This window comes from Ochotona curzoniae, unplaced genomic scaffold (genome assembly GCF_017591425.1).
Source record: "Ochotona curzoniae isolate NIBS_2020 unplaced genomic scaffold, NIBS_Ocur_1.0 scaffold_3890, whole genome shotgun sequence".
Taxonomy (NCBI): Eukaryota; Metazoa; Chordata; class Mammalia; order Lagomorpha; family Ochotonidae; genus Ochotona; species Ochotona curzoniae.
Window position 1 is genome coordinate 42,113,598 of NW_024467115.1, and position 21,454 is coordinate 42,135,051.

Genomic DNA, 21,454 nt, shown 5'->3' on the forward strand with positions numbered 1-21,454 from the left:
GGGCCACCCATGCGTGAGGGTCCAGAGAGGATCTGAACTGTATAACTGACCTGTTGTCAACCTAGGGGATGTGGGACTTGTGACTTAAGGGGAAGTTGAGCTGGACACACCTCTGGTGGAGTATGAGTCTGGAGAGATTTCCTGCTATAACCTTATTGGGTCCCACCGCCAGGGAGTAACTCTGAATGATTAATTGAAGAGAACAAATGATACCTGCATCGTATCCTTTCCTGTACAGCCTTAATCCCCAGGGCTTTAAGGAGGGATCGGTGTTAGAAACCTCTGGTTCTTGGGCATCACAAGTTATCTGTTATAAAATGTTGAGGCTTCTGGCTGGTATCCACAATGCACTTTCTCCATAGGAAAGACACACCCACATCTCTGCCCATTGTTGATGGATCTGGGCCTCTCCATCGTGCAGTCCTTGGGGGCTTCCATCCTACCACAGCCTCATGTTTAACTTCTTAACTGGACCAATGTCTTTAAAAAAACAGGTTACTAGTTTTTTTTTTTAATTTAAAATATATTTAATGCAAATAATGCCAGGCCTATCTACTGATGGGGACTAACTCCCCCTTTTTGTTTTTGTAATAGAGTTTTTAGATCTTGATGAAATCTTTGTATAATAGCTTGTCCTTGGGGATTATAAGGGATTCCAGTAATATGGCTATAAAATGACTGTGGGCCTGTCTGGCTCGTTCTCCGGAATGAGCTGTGGCCAGGCTGCATGAGAACAAGTGTCTGCAGTTACAAAGACGTATTTTAACTTACCAAATGGTGTAGAGTAACATCTCTCTGCCACAAGGCATTAGCCCTAGGGGGTTTACTCCAGGAGATTGTAGGGGTGGCACGCATGATTCACAGGTATGGACAATCCTGAGATCTTCAATTGGCGCATTTGGAAACTGACTATGAAGGCTTCTCCAATTAACACGGGTATGATCATGCAGATCTTGGGCTGCTTGTAATGAATTATTAAGGACTCTGAAAGGCTGACTGATCAGCCATCGAGTTTTCTTACGAAACAAAGCTAGGAATGTTTTCTGGCCCCTAAGATGTGTCACATACAGGGCTGCTTTTGATGGCTGCTTCTTTGCACTGGGGCATGGACCACTGAGGTCCTTCATGGAGGGGACACTCCACAGCAGTGTCCTGGCTTTCCACATCTGATAAGCTTGCTCTCTTGCTGGCTCTCCTGTTAGACCAGAATGCCTTTTAGACAGATTCTGAGACCACTGAGTGCTATTCAAGATTATCAGTCTATGAATTTGCTGTGAGAGCTGCTTCCCTTGTTGGAGCATTATAATATTTCCTGACATCTGAATTATCATTGAGCACTTACTAACGTACCCATCTACTCATGGGGATATGGGGTCCCATGGCCAGTTTTGAAACTGTACCCTTAGCAGTAAGTCCATTTGAATGCATGCAGAACTATATAGCTGAACAGACTTCGTAGGTCCTGAGAAAACAGATATGACTCTCCAAGAGTCTAATTATGCATTTATACATTATTTTCAAAAAGGATTTAGCTTAACAATAGTCATTTATGAATATTTTAATCTGTAGTATAATTAAAACAGACTACACAGCTTGCCACATAGACATGTATGTGCATACTAGATAACATACATTATAGAACAAAACAGCTTTTGTAACTGCCCTTTTGAAAAATCGTGGGTGTTTTAAAGTTACCAATTGTTTGGAATTGTATCTTGGCCTTAGCAATCTGAATAAGCCGTATCTATAGTTTCTGTTAGACTTTAGCTTCATTGGATACAATTGGAAATAGACAACAAGGTGCACATGTTTAGGATCATCAAACAGTAAGCAGGCGGAGACATCTGTATTTCACGCAGCACTGTGAAACCACCTGTAGGACTTTACCCTCTCTTGCACCACAATGGCTGGAGCTGAGCCACTCTGAAGCCAGGAGCCTCTTTCTGGTCTCCCACATGGGTGCAGGGACCCAAGGCTCTGGGCCATCCACTACAGCTTTCCCAAGCCACAAACAGGGAGCTGGAGCAGAAGCAGAGCTGCCGGTTTTAGAACCAGTGCCCACATGGGATCCCGGCATGTTCAAAGTGAGGACTTTAACTACCAGGATACTGCATCAGACCCTTTAACTGACAAGCTATTGTGCCAGACCTTTCCCCTATAAATTTTCAGATATACACTAGCATTCCTATGTGTGCACACTTAATTCTAATGTCAGCATACATTGGGCATTAATGTTAAACACTCAAACAATGTTGCAGTAGTACCTTAAAAAGTATAGACAATTATATATGTAAAACTCACAACATGCTTAAGCCTTTACATATTTCGTCCCAGCTTTTCCTTTCCATTGTATGATAGCCATACTTCTGTAGGACAAAATACTCTACAAGCAATTCTCTTCCTTAATAATCTGCTAATTTTCTTGAATTACATTTTGAAACAGTTATGTAAGGCTCCAAATTAAGACATTTTTCTAAATAAAAGCATACCAAAATTTTAAAATACAATTGCTTTAAGCAATTTTTAAGCATTTCTCTCAATTTGTGGAAACACATTTTAACACAAACCAGCCTCAAGACTGGGACTGAGAAGTTTTTCACATAACCTTCTTCTAAGAGAATTTGGGGATTTTCCCTTCTCAAGAGAAGGCAGATAACAATCACAATGAGGGCCCGAAGGAGGCCCAGGTCCTGAATTCCAGAGGGCAGACTCCAGGCGGGCCCCTCCCTTCTCCACGGCTGCCAGGCCTGCAGCTTCTCCTTCGCTTCTGGTTTGTTGACGTCAAGAGAGCCGAAAAACTTCAATTTGGCTACCAAGGAATTTATTAATTATCAATAAGATGAAAATCACTTAAAAGATGTTAAAATACTGTTGTTCTTCACAAGGAATCAAACTTCAATTCCGTTGTCTTAAAGGCAAAATTCAGAAATTATACATGTCATAACTAATTTCACTATACAATTTTTAAAAAGTTGTTGTTTTCCTGTAAGGCAAAATCTCACATACTTCTTTGTAAATAAGAACACAAATAACTTACAATCAGGGCCAATTTCATGACAAAGGAAAAATTTTGACCAATGAATGTAAATACTCATTTACTTTAATAGCTTATATGATGCAACAAATTTAGCATAATTTTATAATATTGTGAGATTATAATCCAAATTATTTTAAATGACAATTACATTATCCAAATTTTGTCTCAATCTTTGAGAGTTCCAGGGATCCTACTAGAACTTTCAGTCATGAGACTTGGTTTAGAACTGAGGAATTTAGAGGTGTAAATTAATTAAACAAAAAGTACATTTAACATTTAACTGAACATGTTAATGAATACTGTATGTTAGAGCTGGTCAGTGCCAGGACAACACTGTAAGCTGAAGACTAAGCAGCAAGGAGACGTTACATGAACCTTCCCCAGCAGAGGGAGGAGTCTGGCCTGGCCAAGTCCTGTTAGAGAAGTTAGACCTCTCTAAAATTATTTACCAGGAGAGAGAAAAGGGGGTTAGTCATGGTCCGTCCCTTCTCGTCTGTCAGTCAGTCACACACACCCAATTCAGAACAAGGACAACAACTAAACAATTCATGACAAAAATAAAAGCCTTGTCCGGACAAAAGTGAGAGGACACCAACAATAATGACTAAACAGACGTGCACAATCACCCAACACGTCACAGCAGAGAGACGTTTAACTCGCAAACGTTTTGCACCTTCCAGCCTCTTCTCTGACATGTTTTAACCTGGAAATGTTTTGTAAAGCAAGCACATAGGTTCATCTCATGCTTTGGGTTAATTTAACAGTGGATTTGGACCACTCTGTATCAGATTGCTTTTACATATATAAATAACTCTTAAATCAAGTTACAGAACATGTTTTCTTTTTTATTTCTTATAAATATTAAATGGCTTATCTCTTACCCCGCCCCTGTTAGCTAGGGGTTAGGGCTATGAGGTAAAGCTAGAGAAATGTAGATACTGAAGGTGACTGGGTGTGGTTAAGTCCAGAGAGCCTGGGAGAGCAGGTTAGAGCAAAGGTTAAAGCAGCTACAATGGAGAGGATATCTCTGTCTGCTGCCCAGTGAGGAGAGCAAATGGAGACCTTCAGTCATGGGGATGGCCACGCCTCGCAGCAAGGTTCCCTTCTAGATCACGGGGGATGATAGCATTATCATCCAGCCTGAGCCAATTCTGGGAGCAAATTTACAACATAAAGACTGTTGGAAAACAGATTAAAAGATTCTTCAACTTTTGAGAGAAGTTTTGCTAAAACTACAGCAAATAGTTCCTAACACTGTGTCGATCCTTGACATGGCTCAAAATAGGTCTTATAGACACGATCAGACAGAAAAACCTCTGCTGTGGCCCTTTCCTTCCTCCGTCCTCATAGTTTGTTGGTAAAAGGGCAGGGTTCTCCCAATCCAAGGGATTGAAGGAGATGACCCACTTATATGGCCCCTAATGGCAGTCAATGGTGCCGAGATAACCTTCAAGGGAGGCTGCCAGCCTGTGGCTCTTTCCTCGAACTCATTCAAAATCACTCATTTGATAAGGGACAACAGGCTTTGCTGGTTCGAAGTCTTATCATCTAAGGGCTAGCTAGTTCTCTGACCTCCTGAATTAAATCTGCCAGTTGATCGGGGCAAATATAAACTCTGGGCACCCCTCCAATGGATAAATGGACCCACTGGAGGGGACTGTCGTCCTGAACAAGGGCAACCATAAGCATGGAAGGATTTGAAAATGTCCACAGTTGTAACCTTTCTTAGAGCAATAATGAGCAAGTAGCCTTGCTCAGGGCCTTTTGGGTCTCCTGTAAGGCTTGCAGATAAAAGAAACTCAGTCTCCTAGCATTTTGCCTTTTCAAATAATGGAAGTAATTGTCTTGTAGACACTGGTAGTCAAGGGCATAGCCAACTGACCTCTCCAAGAAGCATTTGAAATTCTACTGGTGAATATAATTCCTTAACGCTTAGCTGGGGTTTCAAGGGGGAGGCCTTTTCACAACATAATTCTGTCCCTAGAATCGTAGAAAGAGGGGGATCATTTGCACCTTCTCTGAGGAGACATTCATGTTAGCTCTCTCTAAAAGCTCGTTTACCTTTCCCCAGACTACTTGCAATTCCTGAGTTGTACGGGCTCCCAAAACATTATCCAATCTGTCGGGATACAGGGTTTGTGGGCAAGACCCTAAAGACTGGTCTCGGCCCAGGGCGAGTTAGGCTCATTTCTGCCACAGTTTTCTTAAGTCTTCCACATTCCAGGGATAGCACGCTGCCACTGGGCGGTTCGCTTCAGGGTTAACATTAATGGGAAAGTCCTGGACTGGCTGGCGGAGCCCCACCAGAAGGCTTGCACCTGGGGCTGTGCTCTCTGGATTCCCCTTGACCTCTGAGTTTCTCACCCTCTGAGCTTCCCAGAAGCTCTTGTTGGGGCGGCTGAGGTGGGCCAGGGCCAGTGTTCAGTGTGCCAGTTTTGCTCTTCCATTCCCAAGTATCGTGGGCAAATAAATTATCCAATGTTACTCACGACGCCAATCTGGACATGGTCCCTCAGACCTTGACTGCCTGAGCATCTGAGATTTCTAACCCTTGGAACTTCAGCATGTAGTTTAGTGCCTTAAGCATGGGATCATCAATTTCCCCACCATTATTGCCCATGGCTTAAGAAAGACAGCAGAGAGGAGAGTGGCACTGGGATACCCAGTCGGGCTATCAGGCCCAAGGGACCCCTGCAGAGTTTCAGGTGACACCGAAGTGTTGCCTTGGCCAGAAACCGTCAGTCCTCAGACAGGTTCACCCCAGAGCCACGCGTCCATGGCCGTCTCTCGGAGCAGAAGATGAGAGAATAGAAAAGAAGCCAATTGGGCACCTAACACCTCCCTTCCCTTCCAACCTTTCAGGGGATTTGACCGTAGCTGCACTGTGGCCGGGGGGCTCCCCACGTTTGTGCAGAGCTGCGGGGTGCCAAGGGTCAGTTCTGCAGGGTACACTCCCGCTTGAGAGGAGGAATACTCTACCTCAGGTCGCCTTTTCTTGGGGCTCACATGAAGAGCCACCACTTCTCTGACAATGTGCTTCTCTTGGAAGACGCTGCGCTCAAGCTGTTTGCAGCCGTTCCTCGCTCCTATTTCAGAGCCGCGCAGAGAGAGTCAGAAGGTCCAGCCTTCATGCCCCTCTCTGGGCGCCAGTTTTGCAGGGTCTCCCCCACAGATTCCTTTAGTACCCCGTTGCCGGAGGGGGTGAGCCTGCTGCCTGCCATCTGGCCTCCCGGCCCACGAGAGACAAACAGAGGGACATGGGTTCTGTCTAAGCAGTTCCGATTTATTGGGGAAATTCAGATTCTTATATAGGGTAAGGGATAGCCTCAGGCCGGGAATTTGGGGAATTCCAGGAGGGGAGAAACTAGGAGCCAATTACTAGGAGCATGACTGCGGAAGCCACCTCCCATAGGCCGGGGTAGGTGAGCGAGATGGCCCTGGTCAATCAGTATTTCCTTGGAGCTACGTGACTCCTGCCCTGGTTCACGCCCAGGGCTCTGTCCTTGGCCGCCATCTTGCCTGCCAGTGACCTGGACTTAGTCGCCATCTTAGTGACTTAGTGACCTCTTTGCCCCTGTGCCCCACAGTTCCCAGGTCACACTTGCCGTCTGTTCTCTGGCTAGTGGCCTGTGAGGTCCCGTTTACAGTCCGGGTAAGGTCAGTTTTCTTGCCCTCTGTGCTGCTTGGGCTTCTCAGCGAACAGACCATGCACCTGCTGCCTGCTGCAGGTTGACCCATTCATGCAGTTGTTGTTTAGGGGAGAGCCCCAGTGGACCCACTGGCTCATTTCCCTGTCATGTGACACTCATGGATATTTTGAGCTTTCCAGAACTGGCCAAGAGTGACATAAATAGTTAGTCTGCTTGGGGAGAAATAGTTAGAGAAATAGTTATTTAACAATATAAATTTCTCAGGGGCAGCACTTAGACCAGGACATATTCCTGAGGCTCTGAAGTTGGCTCTGGCAGCTGCTCTTCATCCCACAGTGCCCGCATGGAGCCCAGGTTTCACCATTGCCCTTCAGTGAGGGATGAGCCCCCAGGCCTGCGTAACCACAGGCTTTGTAATAGGCAATTTGCTCTTAATGCGTACCTTCGTTTGTGCAACCTGTTTTCAAAGCTGGGAGCTTCAACAAAGCCCAGAAACACCCGAGCACACTGCTGCTTCGCCACCACACTTCCAAGCTGCCCATGCAGAGCTGGGTGCTGCACCAATGGAGTCTGAGCTGCCACCTGAACCCCAGCATTGCCAGGGACGAGGTGCTGCAGCAGGCTATGCCACACACCGGGGCGTGGGGGAACCCCGCTGAGTCCTCACAATTAAATGCTTGACTAAGGACTGTGTCTCCAGCCCAAGTCCCACTGCTCACAACTTTGTGAACTTTGGATATTTCTTCCTTCCTTGGGAACTTGGAAAGGACTTTGTTTTTCTCTTTTGGTGTGACTGCATCAAGGATAATAGATTCCTTTCTTCATCTGAGAACTTGATTTTTTAAAAAATGATTTATTGTAGTTTGCTTAGTTGAGCTTTGTTCAACTTTCTTCTCTCTTTTTTTTCAGTGTGTTGTCAGTTCTATAGTCTCATGATTTCTAAAATATTTTATCCAAAGCCATTACCTTGGTGTTTGAAGTAGCAGTGTATTGCACAAAAGCTGCTGTGGATTGAAATTGCAGGGTCTGAGAAATCATAAATTGAAGCAGAAGTTGGTTAATAAAATACTTAAGATTTGCTCTTTGTTTCACATTTTGCCTTTGTATCTCAAAACAACCGCCTTCTCTTTTCTGTCTTTGCTTTTTATCATTTGGAGAGCCAGGTCGAGTGTCCAGCAGACAAAACGCTACCGTGGGGTCCCTGTGGTGTCTTGTGATGTTTTTAAGTCAGTCTTTGATGAAACAAAGCAAAGATCTGTAGTTCGAAGCCAGGAAAATGAGACACTGAGAGGTTCTGGGGACCAGAGGGTGGCAGGGAGGTGTGAGGCTGGGTGAGCCACCCAGCACCTCTGCCTTGTGGCGTGGCCACCCAGCACCTCTGCCATGTGGCCTGGGTTACGCTCGAGCTGTCCGCATTGCCTGCGTGCTGCTTTAGGTTCCGGGCAGCTGAGAACTCCAGAAAGACCACTGTGCTACCTGCAGAAGGCCCCCAGGCCCCGCGCTGTGGTGCACCCTGGCGCGCTGTGGTGCGCCCTGGCACACTGTGGTGCGCCCTGGCACACTGTGGCGCTGCATTGGTCCTGATGCACGAACGCTTCTGGGTGAGTTGTTAGGAGCTCTGGTCCACAGTGTGGCCCTCTGTGTGTCATGCCCTGCAGGCTGGATAAGCGTGCAGTGACCAAGTTCAGGTGACAAAACTGCCCTGAGTCTTTCACCGCCCAGAGACACCTGTGCCCGCCTGGCTCCTCATATGGCCCTCCAGCCCTGGCTGCCAACCAGTGTCTAAAACCACCTTTGCAGCAGGCTGTTTCCACATCACTGTGGAGTTAGAGTCGTTCTGACTTAACCTGCTGTGCCCAAGCACTGGTCCTTTTGCAGGGCTCTGAAGAGCCAGGGCCGAGAGTGGAGCGACCCAGGCATGGGCCCTCCAGAGTGCAGCTCTTCTGCGGGGCTGCAGGCAGAGCCACACCAGCATCTGGCTACATCCTGTGGGAGGTAGACACTGGCAGAGCTTCTGGAACCCAGTGCACCCAAGCCACACCTGAGCCACACCCAGGCACTGTAGTCACCAAGGGAACATGCCCCCCCCCCCCAGCTCCCACCTGCCCCACTCCTCCTGTAGTGCACCTCTGGGTGCTGGGATGCCCCGTGAGAGCCAAGGCCCTGTTCTCCTCAGAGTCCACTGTCTTCCTCCACCATCTCCAAGGCTGGTGTAAGGATCCCTCATTCTCCTAGGAGGTGTCTGGTCTGAGGGTGCTGTGGATCAGGGCTGACAGCGTTATGACCCCCGGCTCACACCTTCGGGAAAGAGAGAGAGAGACAGAGAACACGGCTCCGAGAGCTCAGGAATGTAGCTCAGACCCCAAGGACCTCTGCCAGGGCCTAAGGGATGATCCCTGAGAACTGATCCAAAATAGTGCGCCCTGAGCACACCCTGCCTGGTGGTCCGCTGATGGGGCTCAAACCGTACAGGCCCAGCATGTTCCTCGGTAAGTGTAGGGGTCTACCCAGCAGGGCTTCCTCGATGGAGTGTCCTGGGAGCAAATCCAGTGCTGTGGCTGCTGTGAGGCCCACCCTGCCTCCAGTGCTTCCCGAAGGCTGTGTCCACCAGGCTCCTGCCTCGGGCTTGGCACAGAACTGAGCTAAGAGGATTAGCAGCATCAAGCTGCCCCTGCATGGCCAGTCCACAGGAAGACCCCGTCCTCAGCAGCTCTGCCTGGTCCCCGGCCGGCCCCTCCATGTGCTCTTCTTTTTCCAGCTCTTGAATCTGTACTGTGCCTCATCTTCCCAGAGCTCACCCTCGTGCAGGCCGTGTGCTGGCATGCATGGCTGCTAGGGCTTGAATGCAGTCTGTTCTTAAGAGAGAACTGTTTGGACCTTGGGCCTTGGGTGCCGAGACCTCAGTATGCCATATGGGGACAGCTGATTTGAATCTGGCTTCTCCACTTCGGGTCCAGCTGTGTGCTGAAGTGCACTCTTGAGGCAGTGAGGGCTTGAGCCCCTGCCCAAGCTGAAGCCTAGCCTCAGTGTGGCTCCTGGCTGCAGTGCGTCCTATTACTGCTGCAGGTGTGAAGGGAGCCGGCCGATAGATGAGCTTTCTCTCTGCCTTTCAAATAGCATGAAAATAAATGACTTAAAGGACACAGAGATGAGGATAGCACTTCTGGAGATGCTTCCATGGAGTTTTAGCCCTGACCCGTGGCGGGGTGACCTGCGTATGGCAGGAGTTACAACAGCTGACCGTGACTCGAGGCTGCTGTGTCTGCCAGCCTCTCCTGGCACAGGTGAGGGCTGTGGTGCGGTTCCCACAGCAACTGCAGAGGCAAGGGGCAGGTCCAGGCCCCATGCCCCCACACCCCTGTTGCACAGCCCTGCAGTCCAGTTCCCAGGGCAGGGAAGAATGCTGCTGCAAGCTTACTCCTGAAAGTGGGATGCCATTGTCCATTGAGAATGAACTGGGAAAGGGTGCAGGCGAGGACCCCACAGTGCCCAGGAGGGCTGTATGTGCTGGTGGGGCCTTGCCAGGCTGTCCAGGCTGAGGTTCCCCCGAGGCTGGCACTTGGTGAGGCCAATAGAAGTGAACAGGCTGTGGTCTCTGCCCCTCAAACCCCTGAGCCAGCTGAGAGCCAGACATCGTGCCAGAGAGGCCTCAGGTGGGCAGAGGCAGGTCAAGGGAGGAACGGGCCTGCAGGTGGGCCCACGGACTGTGTGTAGGACAAGCTTGGCTAGACGTGGTCAGCTCATGGCACCTGTTCTGCCCATCGCTGGAGCAGGTTGGGCATGTTCTGGTTCTCTCACTCTCACCCTCTAATGAGCACTGTGTCCTGCCAATCAAGGCAGCGCCTGGAGGCCTGGCAGCATTATCACAAACACGCGAACGTGTGTCTGCAAAGCCAGCCTTGGCAGCTGCAGGCACCACTCTCCCTGGTGTGAGCTCCTCCCTTGTCAGGGTGTGGGCAGGGTGGGACAGCACATGCTCCTGGGGAGGTACAGCAGTGCAACACTGCATCCTGTGGAGGGGAGTGGCACTTGACTCAGATGGAATCCATGGTAAGGTGGACAAGAAAAGAAGACAGTGTGGCCGTGTCCTCCTGTCCTGTGGGAGTCCTGCATCCTACATATGCACGGAGCTGCTTTGGACCACCTGGACAGGGATTCGGTCGGTTGGGAAGTTAGGGATGTACAAGCCGCTTTTAAGTGCGCCTGAGCAGGTGGCTCCATTCCTGCAAGATGGGTGCCACGTCCCACCCTGGCTGTGGACGCCTGCCATCACCGAGGCTGCCCACTCCCCCACTTCAGCCCACTTGCGCCCAGTGGTGTGGCTTGAGAGCTGCCCTTGAAGGTGCCCTGGTGCCTCTTGCTCTGCTGCGGGGTGCTGGCAGGCACTGCCGTCTGTGCATTCTCCACCTGGTGGGACTTTGCAGGTTAACGCTGTGCGCACTTTTGTACTGGTCCTTCTGTGGGCACATTTCCGTGCCTGAGGGCAGACCTCCATGTGGTCCTCCTGTGTCGCACTGCCAGGAGGAGCACACCGGAGCACAGCGGACCTAAACATCAACTACACATGATGGGTTATGATTTGGGTTATTTTGGCAGGTGGGTGGTGGCATCTCATAGCGGTTTTAATTTGCATTTTCATAACAATTTTGAATGTGCTTTTTTCAAGGGTTTATTATCCAATCATGTAAGTTTCATGTCAGAGTGTGTATTCAAATCATTGCAAAGTTTAAATTGTGCTCTTTGTGGTCTGTGTTGATTTGAGGAGTAGTAGTAGAACCCGTCTTTGTAATCTTTGTGAGACGTGTGCGTGGGAGCATTGCCCGGCCTGAAGCATGACTTTCCACTTGGCCGAGGCGCTTCAATGGGCCTGGTGTCAGTTCTGGTGAAGTCCAGGTCACCAGGTTTTCTTTCAGAGGTCGGTGCTCTGGGTCTGCCCTGCCGATTTTCACCTAACCTGTGCTTCCATGGTGCACAGGGAGGCACCGCGTCGGCCTCCCAGCACAGTGCAGTGGGCTCGGTGGGTTGGGGGACATGGTTGACCCAGTCAGTGCTCCTTGACCAACAAGGAGCTCCAAACGCAGTGTGTGTTGCTCAGGAGGGTACCTGAGGGGGCTCCCAGCATGGTGTTTACAGCTACAGCATGAGGTGGACAGAGTGCACAGTAAAGTGCTCGGATGGCCTCTCTGAGCACATGCAAATGCTCACCGGAAGAAGCAGCATGTTTGGGGACACTGACCACCACAGCAGCCGCGGTCAGCAGGCACCATGCTCCCAGGCACTCACGGCTGGCTGCAGCTGGTGCACCATCAGTTACCCAAGCTCTGGCCACTGCCGTTTCCACATAACCATGGCAGGTTTCCACTGGAAGCGAGTTGCCAGCCCCGTCGTCCTTTCCTCCTCCCAGAGACACTTGGGAGGGTAACTCAGACAGGAATGTGGGCCACGTCCTGCTTTCTTCCCCCAGTCTCCCATTACCCTGGAGGTGGGAGCCTGTGTTCAGGACTGGGCAGAGCCCATGTGTGGAATTCGTGAGGAAGCCTTGGTGTGAAGTGGCCATCACTGGGGGTGTCTTCCCTCACTCTCAGTGGTTGATTGCATGTGGAGAGACGTGAGAGATCCCCGGCTCCCCAGGTGACCCTGCACATGTTGCCCAGCCAGTGGTTACTGACCGGAATCTGGGGTGGATGTGAGCAGGACACTTACTGTCCACTCTGTGTGAGCACACAGGAACTACAGGCTTTTGGAACCTACGTGGCCCGGGCATGCGGCAAACAAGTTAGGCCACTGTCTGTGAGGCTAGCACAGCCAGTGGCCCTAGGCACTGCGGCCCAGGCTCGCTGCTACTGTGGCCCATATCAGAGGTCCAGATGGAACTCCAGATTGCCCTGGCTTTGGCCTGGCTCAGTTCTGGCAGTTCCAGCGTTTGGGGGAATGAACCAGCAGATGGAAGATTTCACTTGTACAGGTACAGTCAGCTGGGTTCATCCTTACAGTGGCTGGCCTTACTCAGCCTGGAGCAGTACACGTGTGTACAGTGGCCTTACTCAGCCTGGAGCAGTACACGTGTGTGCAGTGGCCTTACTCAGCATGGAGCAGTACACGTGTGTGCAGTGGCCTTACTCAGCCTGGAGCAGTACACGTGTGTGCAGTGGCCTTACTCAGCCTGGAGCAGTACACGTGTGTGCAGTGGCCTTACTCAGCATGGTGCAGTACACGTGTGTGCAGTGGCCTTACTCAGCCTGGAGCAGTACACGTGGTGACCTTACTCAGCGTGGTGCATACACAGGGGCTGTTAGCACCCAGTTGTGTGCACATTCCACAACTTGCTTGGTACATACCTCGCATGTGGAATGGGGCCTGCCTGTCTGGGTCATTCCTGGCTGGTTTCAGCTGGAGGGCTGCCCTACAAGCCTTGTGGCCTGGTTTCTGCTCTTCTCCCGGTTAGACCAAGAGCCCATCTGCTCTGCAGTGCCTTGAGCAGATGCTGAGATGTCGTGCCCACGAGTCCTATCGTCCAGCAATAAGAGGCAGACACGAGTGAAGTCTTCTGCGGTAGTCTTTATTGTGCACACCAAGATGAGGAAGAGGAAAGGCCCCGACCCCGGCAGGCTGCCTGCTCTTATGTGCTGACTGGCCCTGCCTCCGCCGATGATAGGTCGGCGTAATGATCACGCAGGGTCCTGGGCGACCGGATTCGTCAGTCCCCAGTGTTCATGCGCCGGCCACGCCGCAGCTCACTGCGCTAGGCGCCTGCGCAGTACCGCGAAAGCTACGTGACTCTCCACCAGGCACGAAGGTGTGGCTTCTCCGGCCGGCGCCATTTTGGGTACGGCATGTGGCCAGTGCATACGGATGCGGCTGGCAACACTGAGAGGCAAGGAGTAGGGCACTGGCCATGGATTATGATCCTGATGGAGACTGGGGGACAAGCAGGGTCCTGCGAGGCATGGGGAGGTGGCCCTGCCCGAGCCCCGCTGGCCTGGGCTGGGAGCACAGGAGTGCCCATGTGGTTCTCCGGCATTGTTCCTGCTAGGATGCCGGGAATGGTGTGGACACAAGGCCCACCGGTGCCCACCATGTGCTGTGTCCTATGTGGAGGGAAGAGCTGTCCATTCTGTGGTCACCTGTGCTGACCCATTGCTCTGTACCTGGATGACCCCGGGCGGCCCAGTCACCACTTCTGTTTGGTTCCCCCACAGTGTCATCCTGCGACCAGGAGCACCAGTCAGCCCTGGAAGAAGCCAAGCAACCCAAGAATGACAACGTGGTGATTCCCGAGTGTGCCCATGGCGGCCTCTACAAGCCGGTGCAGTGCCACCCATCCACTGGGTACTGCTGGTGTGTGCTGGTAGACACAGGGCGCCCCATTCCTGGCACGTCCACCAGGTAAGGCTCACCTGTGCACAGATATGGGGATACTACCCCAGTACACACACAGTGCCCCTCCACACCCCAGCAAGGCCTGGTGGCTGGTAGGAACAGTGACCCTAGCTGGCAGGCACCAAGGTCACCAGGAGGGAGGGTGACCATTGTTGTTGTGGTGTGGGCCATGGCAGCAGCAACTGCTGCCCTTTAACGCTGGGCTGGGTGAGGGGAGGCAGACCACCCTGGGCCCAAGGGGGCTCCTTCTAGACACACATGTGGTATGTAGTGTGCTCGGCTCAAGGAAGTAGCCACGGCTATCACTCGGAGTCTGTCCTGCTCAGGGACTGAGCCATGCCAGCCCCTCCTCTGCACCTTGGGTACGGCAGGCAGGCAGGCTTGGGCAGCCCTTTGTGGGGAGCAGGGACCTGCTGCTCTGGTCACTGCTGCTGCCCTCTGGGGCCATCAGAGGAGCAAACATCAAGCCTGGGGGCTGTGCTCTGCGATGTGGGTGGTTGAGCTGGCATCTTAACCACTGTCCCAGACGCCTGATCCACATGTATGAGTTTTCACCAGCTTGGGTTTTCAGACTGCTGAGACTCCACAGACCCCATCCTGGAACCAAAGCAGCTGCTTCCAGGTTAGCATCAAAGCTGCAGGATTCCGGACCAGTGCCATTCTGGGCACCTTGGAGACAGCACCCCAAGCCCAGGGAACAGTGGGGTTCTCACCCCCACGTCAGCCTGTGGTCCATTGAGGTCCTGTGGGGAGTGACCACGGGGTCACCTGGCTCCTGAAGGCTTGTGGGGAGTGACCACAGGGTCACTGTAGGTTCCTGAGGACCTGTGGGGAGTGGCCACAGGGTCACTGGTCTCCTGAGGTTCTGTGGAGAGTGACCACAGGGTCGCTGGGCTCCTGAGGGCCACCAGGTACTGTCACCTGTGGGGAGTGGCCACAGGGTCACTGCAGGCTCCTGAGGTTCTATGGGTAGTGGCCGCAGGGTCACTGTAGGCTCCTGAGGGCCACCAGGCACTGTTGCCTCTCAGTGTCCCTTTCTTAAATATGTATTTTATTTTTGATGATGTTTACATAGTTAGTCAGGGTAAAGGCTGTTTACACATTTTCTTTTCCTTGTTCCTACACTTGGAGCGGAGGGGATACACCCAGCCTTCCATTTGCCTCAGCACCTGGGGTGGGGAGCAACCACCCCATGCCATCCCAGAGCCCCAAGGTGGAGCGTTCTCTGAGGTTTCTGGTTAAGTGGTGTAGACAGCTCTGAGATGCTGCTGCTTTCGCTGCTCCAAGAATGAGGAACTCTTTCCAAGGTCAATTGGCTGACAGAGTCCACCTCCGAGTCTCCATTCACCCAAAATGTTGCTGTCAAGCTTCACTGGGGTAGTTGATCAGTGTGTTCTGCCCTCCATCCTCAGCAAACCAATGGGTGCCATGGCCACTGCTCAGCCCTGCCCAACACACTGCTCAGCCCTCGTGTACACTTTGGAGAGCTACAGCCCAATCAGAGCGACCGCCAATAAACCCCATTGGACCAGCCCTCCAGTTCTGGTTCCTGTGCCTGCCAGCATGTGCAGTGGACTGGTTCTGTTTCCCCATATCCCACTGAGATCTCATGCACATAATTGGTAATTAAAGCCTAACTCAACCCAACTGAATCTACACTCCAGCCCACACTCATGCCATCAGGTGCCACTGCCTGTCCAGTCAGGCCTGTCCACAGTCCTGGTTCTCATACTCACCAGTGGGAGCTGCAGCCCATCAGAGAGGTGCCCACAACCTTTCCACTGGACCCACTCCCTTCCCTGGATATTGTACTTACCAGGTGGTTCTGTAGTCTCGCTCAGTAGACTTGCCCCAGTCCCAGAACTTGTCAGCTGCTGCTCTGACAAAGCCCAACCCACCTGCCCTTACTGTGGTTCATGCCTGCACCGGTGGATACAATTGGTTAGCCGAGCCTGGCTCTCTCCCTAAACCAGTTCATACGCAGGCCAACAGGTGTTTTAGCCCTGTCTGACCTTGTCTGCCTCCAGTCTCAGCTCTCACACTAAGCAGCAGGAGCAGTGGCCCAGCATGGGAGTCCCCGCATCTCCCCTACTGGGCATGCTGGTGGGTGCTGCAGCCCAGTCTGGCATGTTCCATCTCATCTCAGCATTTGCTGGCAGGTGCTGCAGCCTTGCTTGGCCCAGTCTGCTCCTACTGCAGCTCACACTGGCAGGTGCTGCCACCCAGTACTGTCAGCCCCCAGTCCCAGCCCTAATGTGAACAGGCTGGTTTTTCGGCCCGACCTGGTCTGTCCCACACCCAGTGCTGGTTCTCAGATCTGCCAGTGGGTTATGAACTGGTCCAGCCTGGCCCACCTGCAGGCCTGAGCCGTACATGTGCTGGTGGGTACTGTAACCTGGCTTGGTCTGGGCTGTTCCTTGTCTTGTTTCTCATGCTCACTTGCAGGGACTGCGCCCTGACAAAGGAGTTCCTGAAGCTCCTTTACTGTGTGTCCTTGCAGAATTCAGGCACACCGGTTTGTCCTTGGCCCAGGCTTTCTTAGTCTACCTCCTGTGCTGGCCTTGCCCAAGTGGCCCATACCCAACCGAGTTCTTATTGTTGGGTGTTACAGCCCAACCATGCCCGATTCAAGTCCTGAGGCAGCTCTAATATACCTAGTTGCCAGAGTCCAGCTCCAGCTGAGTTCGGAACTCGAGAAGGGTGCGTGGATGAGGCGTAAAGAAGAAAGAAAGACGGACCACTAGGATTACATGATCATAATGGACAATGTGGGAAAGCTTTACGCTTTATTTATACAAAACCAGTCAAACTCTGGCTCAGACTTTTTACATCATGGCCAAGTTGGGAATTTCTAAGGATAATTCTGCCATAGTTTTACCTAGAAACAATAGAAGTTCCTGCTACAATTCTTATCCTACAACTCAATCTTGTATCACAAAGAAAAGGGGAATCTAAAGATCAAGGAAAGAATGAAAGCCTAAATGTAGGTCCCTTGATTAGCACAAGGTCAATGGGGACAGCCAAGACAGTGGGAATAATAGAAGACCCCTTTGCAAGACGCTATCACCAACATTAACCTCCAAGCTCACACTGAGCAAAAGGCCAGCCTCACAGTAGCAAACAATGCCTGGGTGGATTAAAATTCTTCCGCAGGGTGGTCCAGTGTCCATGCAAAGGGAGGTGGAGTTGCATTCAGGTGGTTGTAGAGACGTCCGCGGGGCCCCTGCCCAACAGCGGAAAGTTCCTTCCTTGCAGCCCTGCCTGCAATGGAACAACACTCTTCACCCCTTCGTGTCCTCTACATCCACTGCAAGGACCCCAACACCTAGTGGGAGCCGAAACCTATCCCAGCCTGTCCTATACCCATTCTGGCTCTCACAAGCACCAGTGGGTACTGGAATCTAGTCCAGTCTGGTGCACCCCAGATCCAGTCCACACCCATGCCGAGACTCTGCAGCCATGTCCAGCCTGGACTCTTCCCCATTCAGGATCTTGTGCTCACCAGTGGGAACCACAGCCTACTGGGCTGTCCCCTTTGCTCCCCAACCTGGTCTGTTCCCAGCCCCAGATCTTACACGAGCCAGTGGTTGCTCTGACCCAGCTTGGCATAACCCATCCCCCATTTTGACCCTTGCTATGGGATGCTGTTGCTTGGCCTAACCTGACCCATCCTGATTCTCAGCTTTTGCTGGTGAGTGCAACAGCCTAGCCCTGGCCAGTCTGTTCCCATCCCTGACTCATGCGTATCAGCCCAGCATGCCTTGCATTCCAGCCTGGTTCCTGCACTTGTCAGTGAGCTAAGGTTGGCCTGACCCTGTCTGGTCTACCTCCTTCCAAAACCAACCCACATACCTTCTGACAGGGGAAGCCACCTTGCCTGATCTGATCAACACCCAAGCCTGAATCACATGCTCACCAGCAGGAGCTATCACCTACAAGGGCATTTCCCAAGTTCCCCCACCAGACCCAGCCCTAGATCCCACACGTGCCAGCGAGTGTTAGGCCCTTACCAGGAATAGACTACCCTTTCCGTCACAACCCATGTATGAGCAGTGGTTGTTGTGGCCCGGCCCGTGCCATACCATATCCTTGAATGTGTCTGCAGGTACAACAACCTGGACAAATCCAGCCTGTACCCAATCCCTGAACCCATGAGTATAGGAGGGTTCCATGATCATGCCTAGCTCAGCCTGTCATCACCCCAACCTCCCATGCAAAGCAGTAGAAATTGCAGAGCCACAGGGTTGGACTCACACATACCCCATAGAATCTGCCCCCAGACACTGTTCTCTCACTAGCTGGTTAGTGCCATGGCCCAGCCTACCATTTCCTGTCCCCTGTTCCGACTCGCACTGGCAAGTACTAGGATTTAGCTCTGCAGTGTCTGCCCCCAGCCTAGCTTTAGTGCACAGCAGTGCATGGCATTTGGCATCAGTTGGTCCTAACTACCCCAGCCCTAGTCTTCCATGTGGGCTGATACTTAGGACTGACTCTTAAAGATCCTTGCATTTCTGCCCCATAATCCATCACGGATGGCTCTAGGGTTTTGTTCAGCGTCATTAGTGCCCAGGCTACCCAGGCCCCCTCCCAGAACAAACATGGCTCTGAGGATGTGGTGGCCAATAGGCTGGACCCTCCAGACGTGAGTCCACACCCCCAGGGCTAGCCAGACAGGCTGGCTCCAAGCACCTGGCAGGCTAACGGGCCAGAGCCTCTGGACCCAAACTCTGCTGCCTGGGACCCCTCCCCCAGGACAAGACAGCCCACCTAGCTATGAGCTCTTGGCAGGCTGACGGGCCCGAGCCTCTGGACCCGAGCACCCCCCGCATGGTTGAGTCAGCCCCTTCCTGAGTGTTGTTTTAAAGATGACATCCTGCAGGCCGTCAGCTGTTGAGGGAGTCTGTTCTCTCCGTCGTGGCTGCCTCACATGTATCTGACATGGAATGAGACAGGAGGACAGAGACCGCCTGGGCACCAGGCTTGCCTGTCTCTCACTGATACTCCTGGGTCCTCCATGGAAAAGCTGCTGAGATGGAATCACTGTCCAAGACACTGAGTCAGAGAATGGGCTGGGAGCATCACGGCCAGTGAGGGCACCGTGGTTGTGGACCTCACTTCCCAGGAGCTGGACCTGAGTGGGAGCTGGACACTCCCAGGAGTGTGGTCCCTGACTGGACGTCTGGGGACACCCATGGTGATGAGTACCCAGTGTGAGAGCTGGCTTCTCGCCTGCTACCAGTCCTTCACGGGCACAGGTCTGGAGTCTTCATTCTGCGCCCACGCCCAGTGCACAGCTCAGTGTGGAGCAGTGTATGTGAGGAGCTCTATCTGGGCGAGCATGGGCCTGGGCCCCTCATCAAGGCTGTGGTCCCATATGGTAGAGGACCTGCTCTGGCAGAGCCATGGAGATGAGCACCAGGGCTGGCACACCAGCCGGGATCTTCTGGAGCTTTCTGCTCGTGTCATAGGGGGCCATGAAGTAGCTTAACTGAACCAGAATATAGATGTGAGAGCTGGGCTGGCGTTGAACTGCCTTGGGCTGGCGACGTGTCAGGCTTGGGGCTTAGCAGCCTGCCCCACCAACCTCAGTTCTCCCTCTCATGACTTCCCCTGCTCCGTGCTCCAGTTGGGCTGGGAAGCAGGAGCACTGAGCTCTACTCAGGGACCTTGCCTGTGACTTCCTGCAGTGTGGAAGGCATGCTTCGCTGTGTTCCATCTGCACCAGGCGCTGGGCCTGGCTTCTCCCTGGGAACTGATGCTGTGGTGGCTGTGGCTTGGGGGGCACTGCAGAAATAGGGACAGGTGCCATCTATGGGTGTCAAGATGGCTGTTTGCTCTCCCTTTTGCCAGGTATGAGCAGCCAAAATGTGACAACACCGCCAGGGCGCACCCGGCCAAGACCAGGGACCTGTACAAGGGTCGCCAGCTGCATGGTAAGTGGGTTCCATCTGCCGACGGTTCTTAAAGGTTCAATCTCCACCCTCCCATGGGCTAGGCTGACTTGGGTCTTGTGACCCCAGAATCCCAAATCCCAATAGACCTGAAGAGGAGTGCACAGGTGGGCACCTGCATGCTTGGGATCCATCTGCACCTCTCAGGGTACCCCCGGGATCCTGGGAATTCCTGGGAGGAAAACATGACTGGGCAGTGACCTCAGTGTTCCTTGATGAGGCAAGGGCTCCAACAGCTCGCCTGAGCAGTGGGAAGCAGGACACCACAGCCTGGCATATTTGATGCCTGCGAGCCCCTGGTTGTTGGCTTTGATTCTGAGTGCAGACATCTCCAGATTGCCAATTCCCAATGTGGCACCCTTTGCTCATGGTCTTGCTTGACTGTGGCCCTGCCTAGGGTCTCAAGAAAGGGGTCCCTGTGCTGTTTGTGCTGTGGCTGTTGGAGAGTGCAGCTTGCTGTTGATAAGTCGTGATGGGGAGAGACCAAAGTGCCCCCACAGCATATGTGTTCTTCCCACATTTCCAGGGAAGCAAAACCCTTGGCCCAGGCAGCGGAGGCTGGGAGGCAGCATCAGTGCAGGCGTCAGCTCTGTCTGTGCTTGCTCATGGGCTGGGCTGCCGCTGTGTCCCAGCTCAGTGTGTACTCAGGGTTGTCTGAGGACATTATGGTGGCCTGCCACTGTGTCAGGAATGCCCTGGCGCTCAATGTGGCTGCTCAGGTGCAGGTGGGGTGGTGAGGGAGGTGAGAGAACCTCTGTGTTCATGAGGCCTTGGCTGTGCCAGGTGCTCGGCCAGCAGCTGCTTGGCCTCTCCCTGGTACCCCTGTGGCTCCTGGCAGGGAGCAGCTGCATCCCCTGTAGCCCTGAGTGGTCCCTGGGCTCTGGTGCAAACCCAGACTTTGAGCTCAGTGGACAGTGAGTGGCTTACGCAGATGTGAAGCGCTCAGCCTGGATGTGCTGGGGGAAGCCCTTAGCAGGTGTCTGGGGGTTGGCAGCCCTGCTCATGTTGTAAACTTCTGACCGTTGCTCTGTCTTTTCCCTTGACCCGCATCTTAAAGGGGCAGGAGGCTTACCCTTTTTTTTTCCTTGGAGATGCCAGGCTGGGATGTGGCGTTCACACCTAGCAAGTGAGGATGGTTCACCAAGGTTTGGTTGGACTTTGCGTATTGTTGTCAGCAGGACTGGGACAAAGGGTGGGCAGGGCACTGTCTCCCCTGAGGGAGCATGGTGGAGGTGGAGTCTGTGAGACAGGCCGGGACAGATTTAAGACTGAGTCATTAGTGGTGTGGCAGAAGGAACTGGTGAGCTGGAGGAGGAGATGTGGGACTGAGTAGCAATTGGGCCGTTGGAGGGTGGTCCCAAGGTGGGCAAGAGAAGCAGTCGGCACCATGAGGCCCAGCCCTGTGGGCACGGACACAGGGGATAGATGGGCACGGA

The 21,454-nt window shown here is 52.6% G+C and overlaps 1 protein-coding gene across 2 annotated transcripts in view; it reads left to right on the plus strand.

Annotated features, from left to right (window-relative positions):
- The window catches only part of SMOC2 (SPARC related modular calcium binding 2), a 96,128-nt gene that overhangs the window by 62,528 nt on the left and 12,146 nt on the right, over positions 1 to 21,454 (plus strand). For both annotated transcript variants that reach the window (XM_040965388.1, XM_040965389.1), the window contains exons 8-9: positions 13,887 to 14,073; positions 19,918 to 20,000. In XM_040965388.1, the coding sequence (XP_040821322.1) occupies positions 13,887 to 14,073; positions 19,918 to 20,000 (270 nt within the window). The remainder of the gene's footprint in view (positions 1 to 13,886; positions 14,074 to 19,917; positions 20,001 to 21,454) is intronic.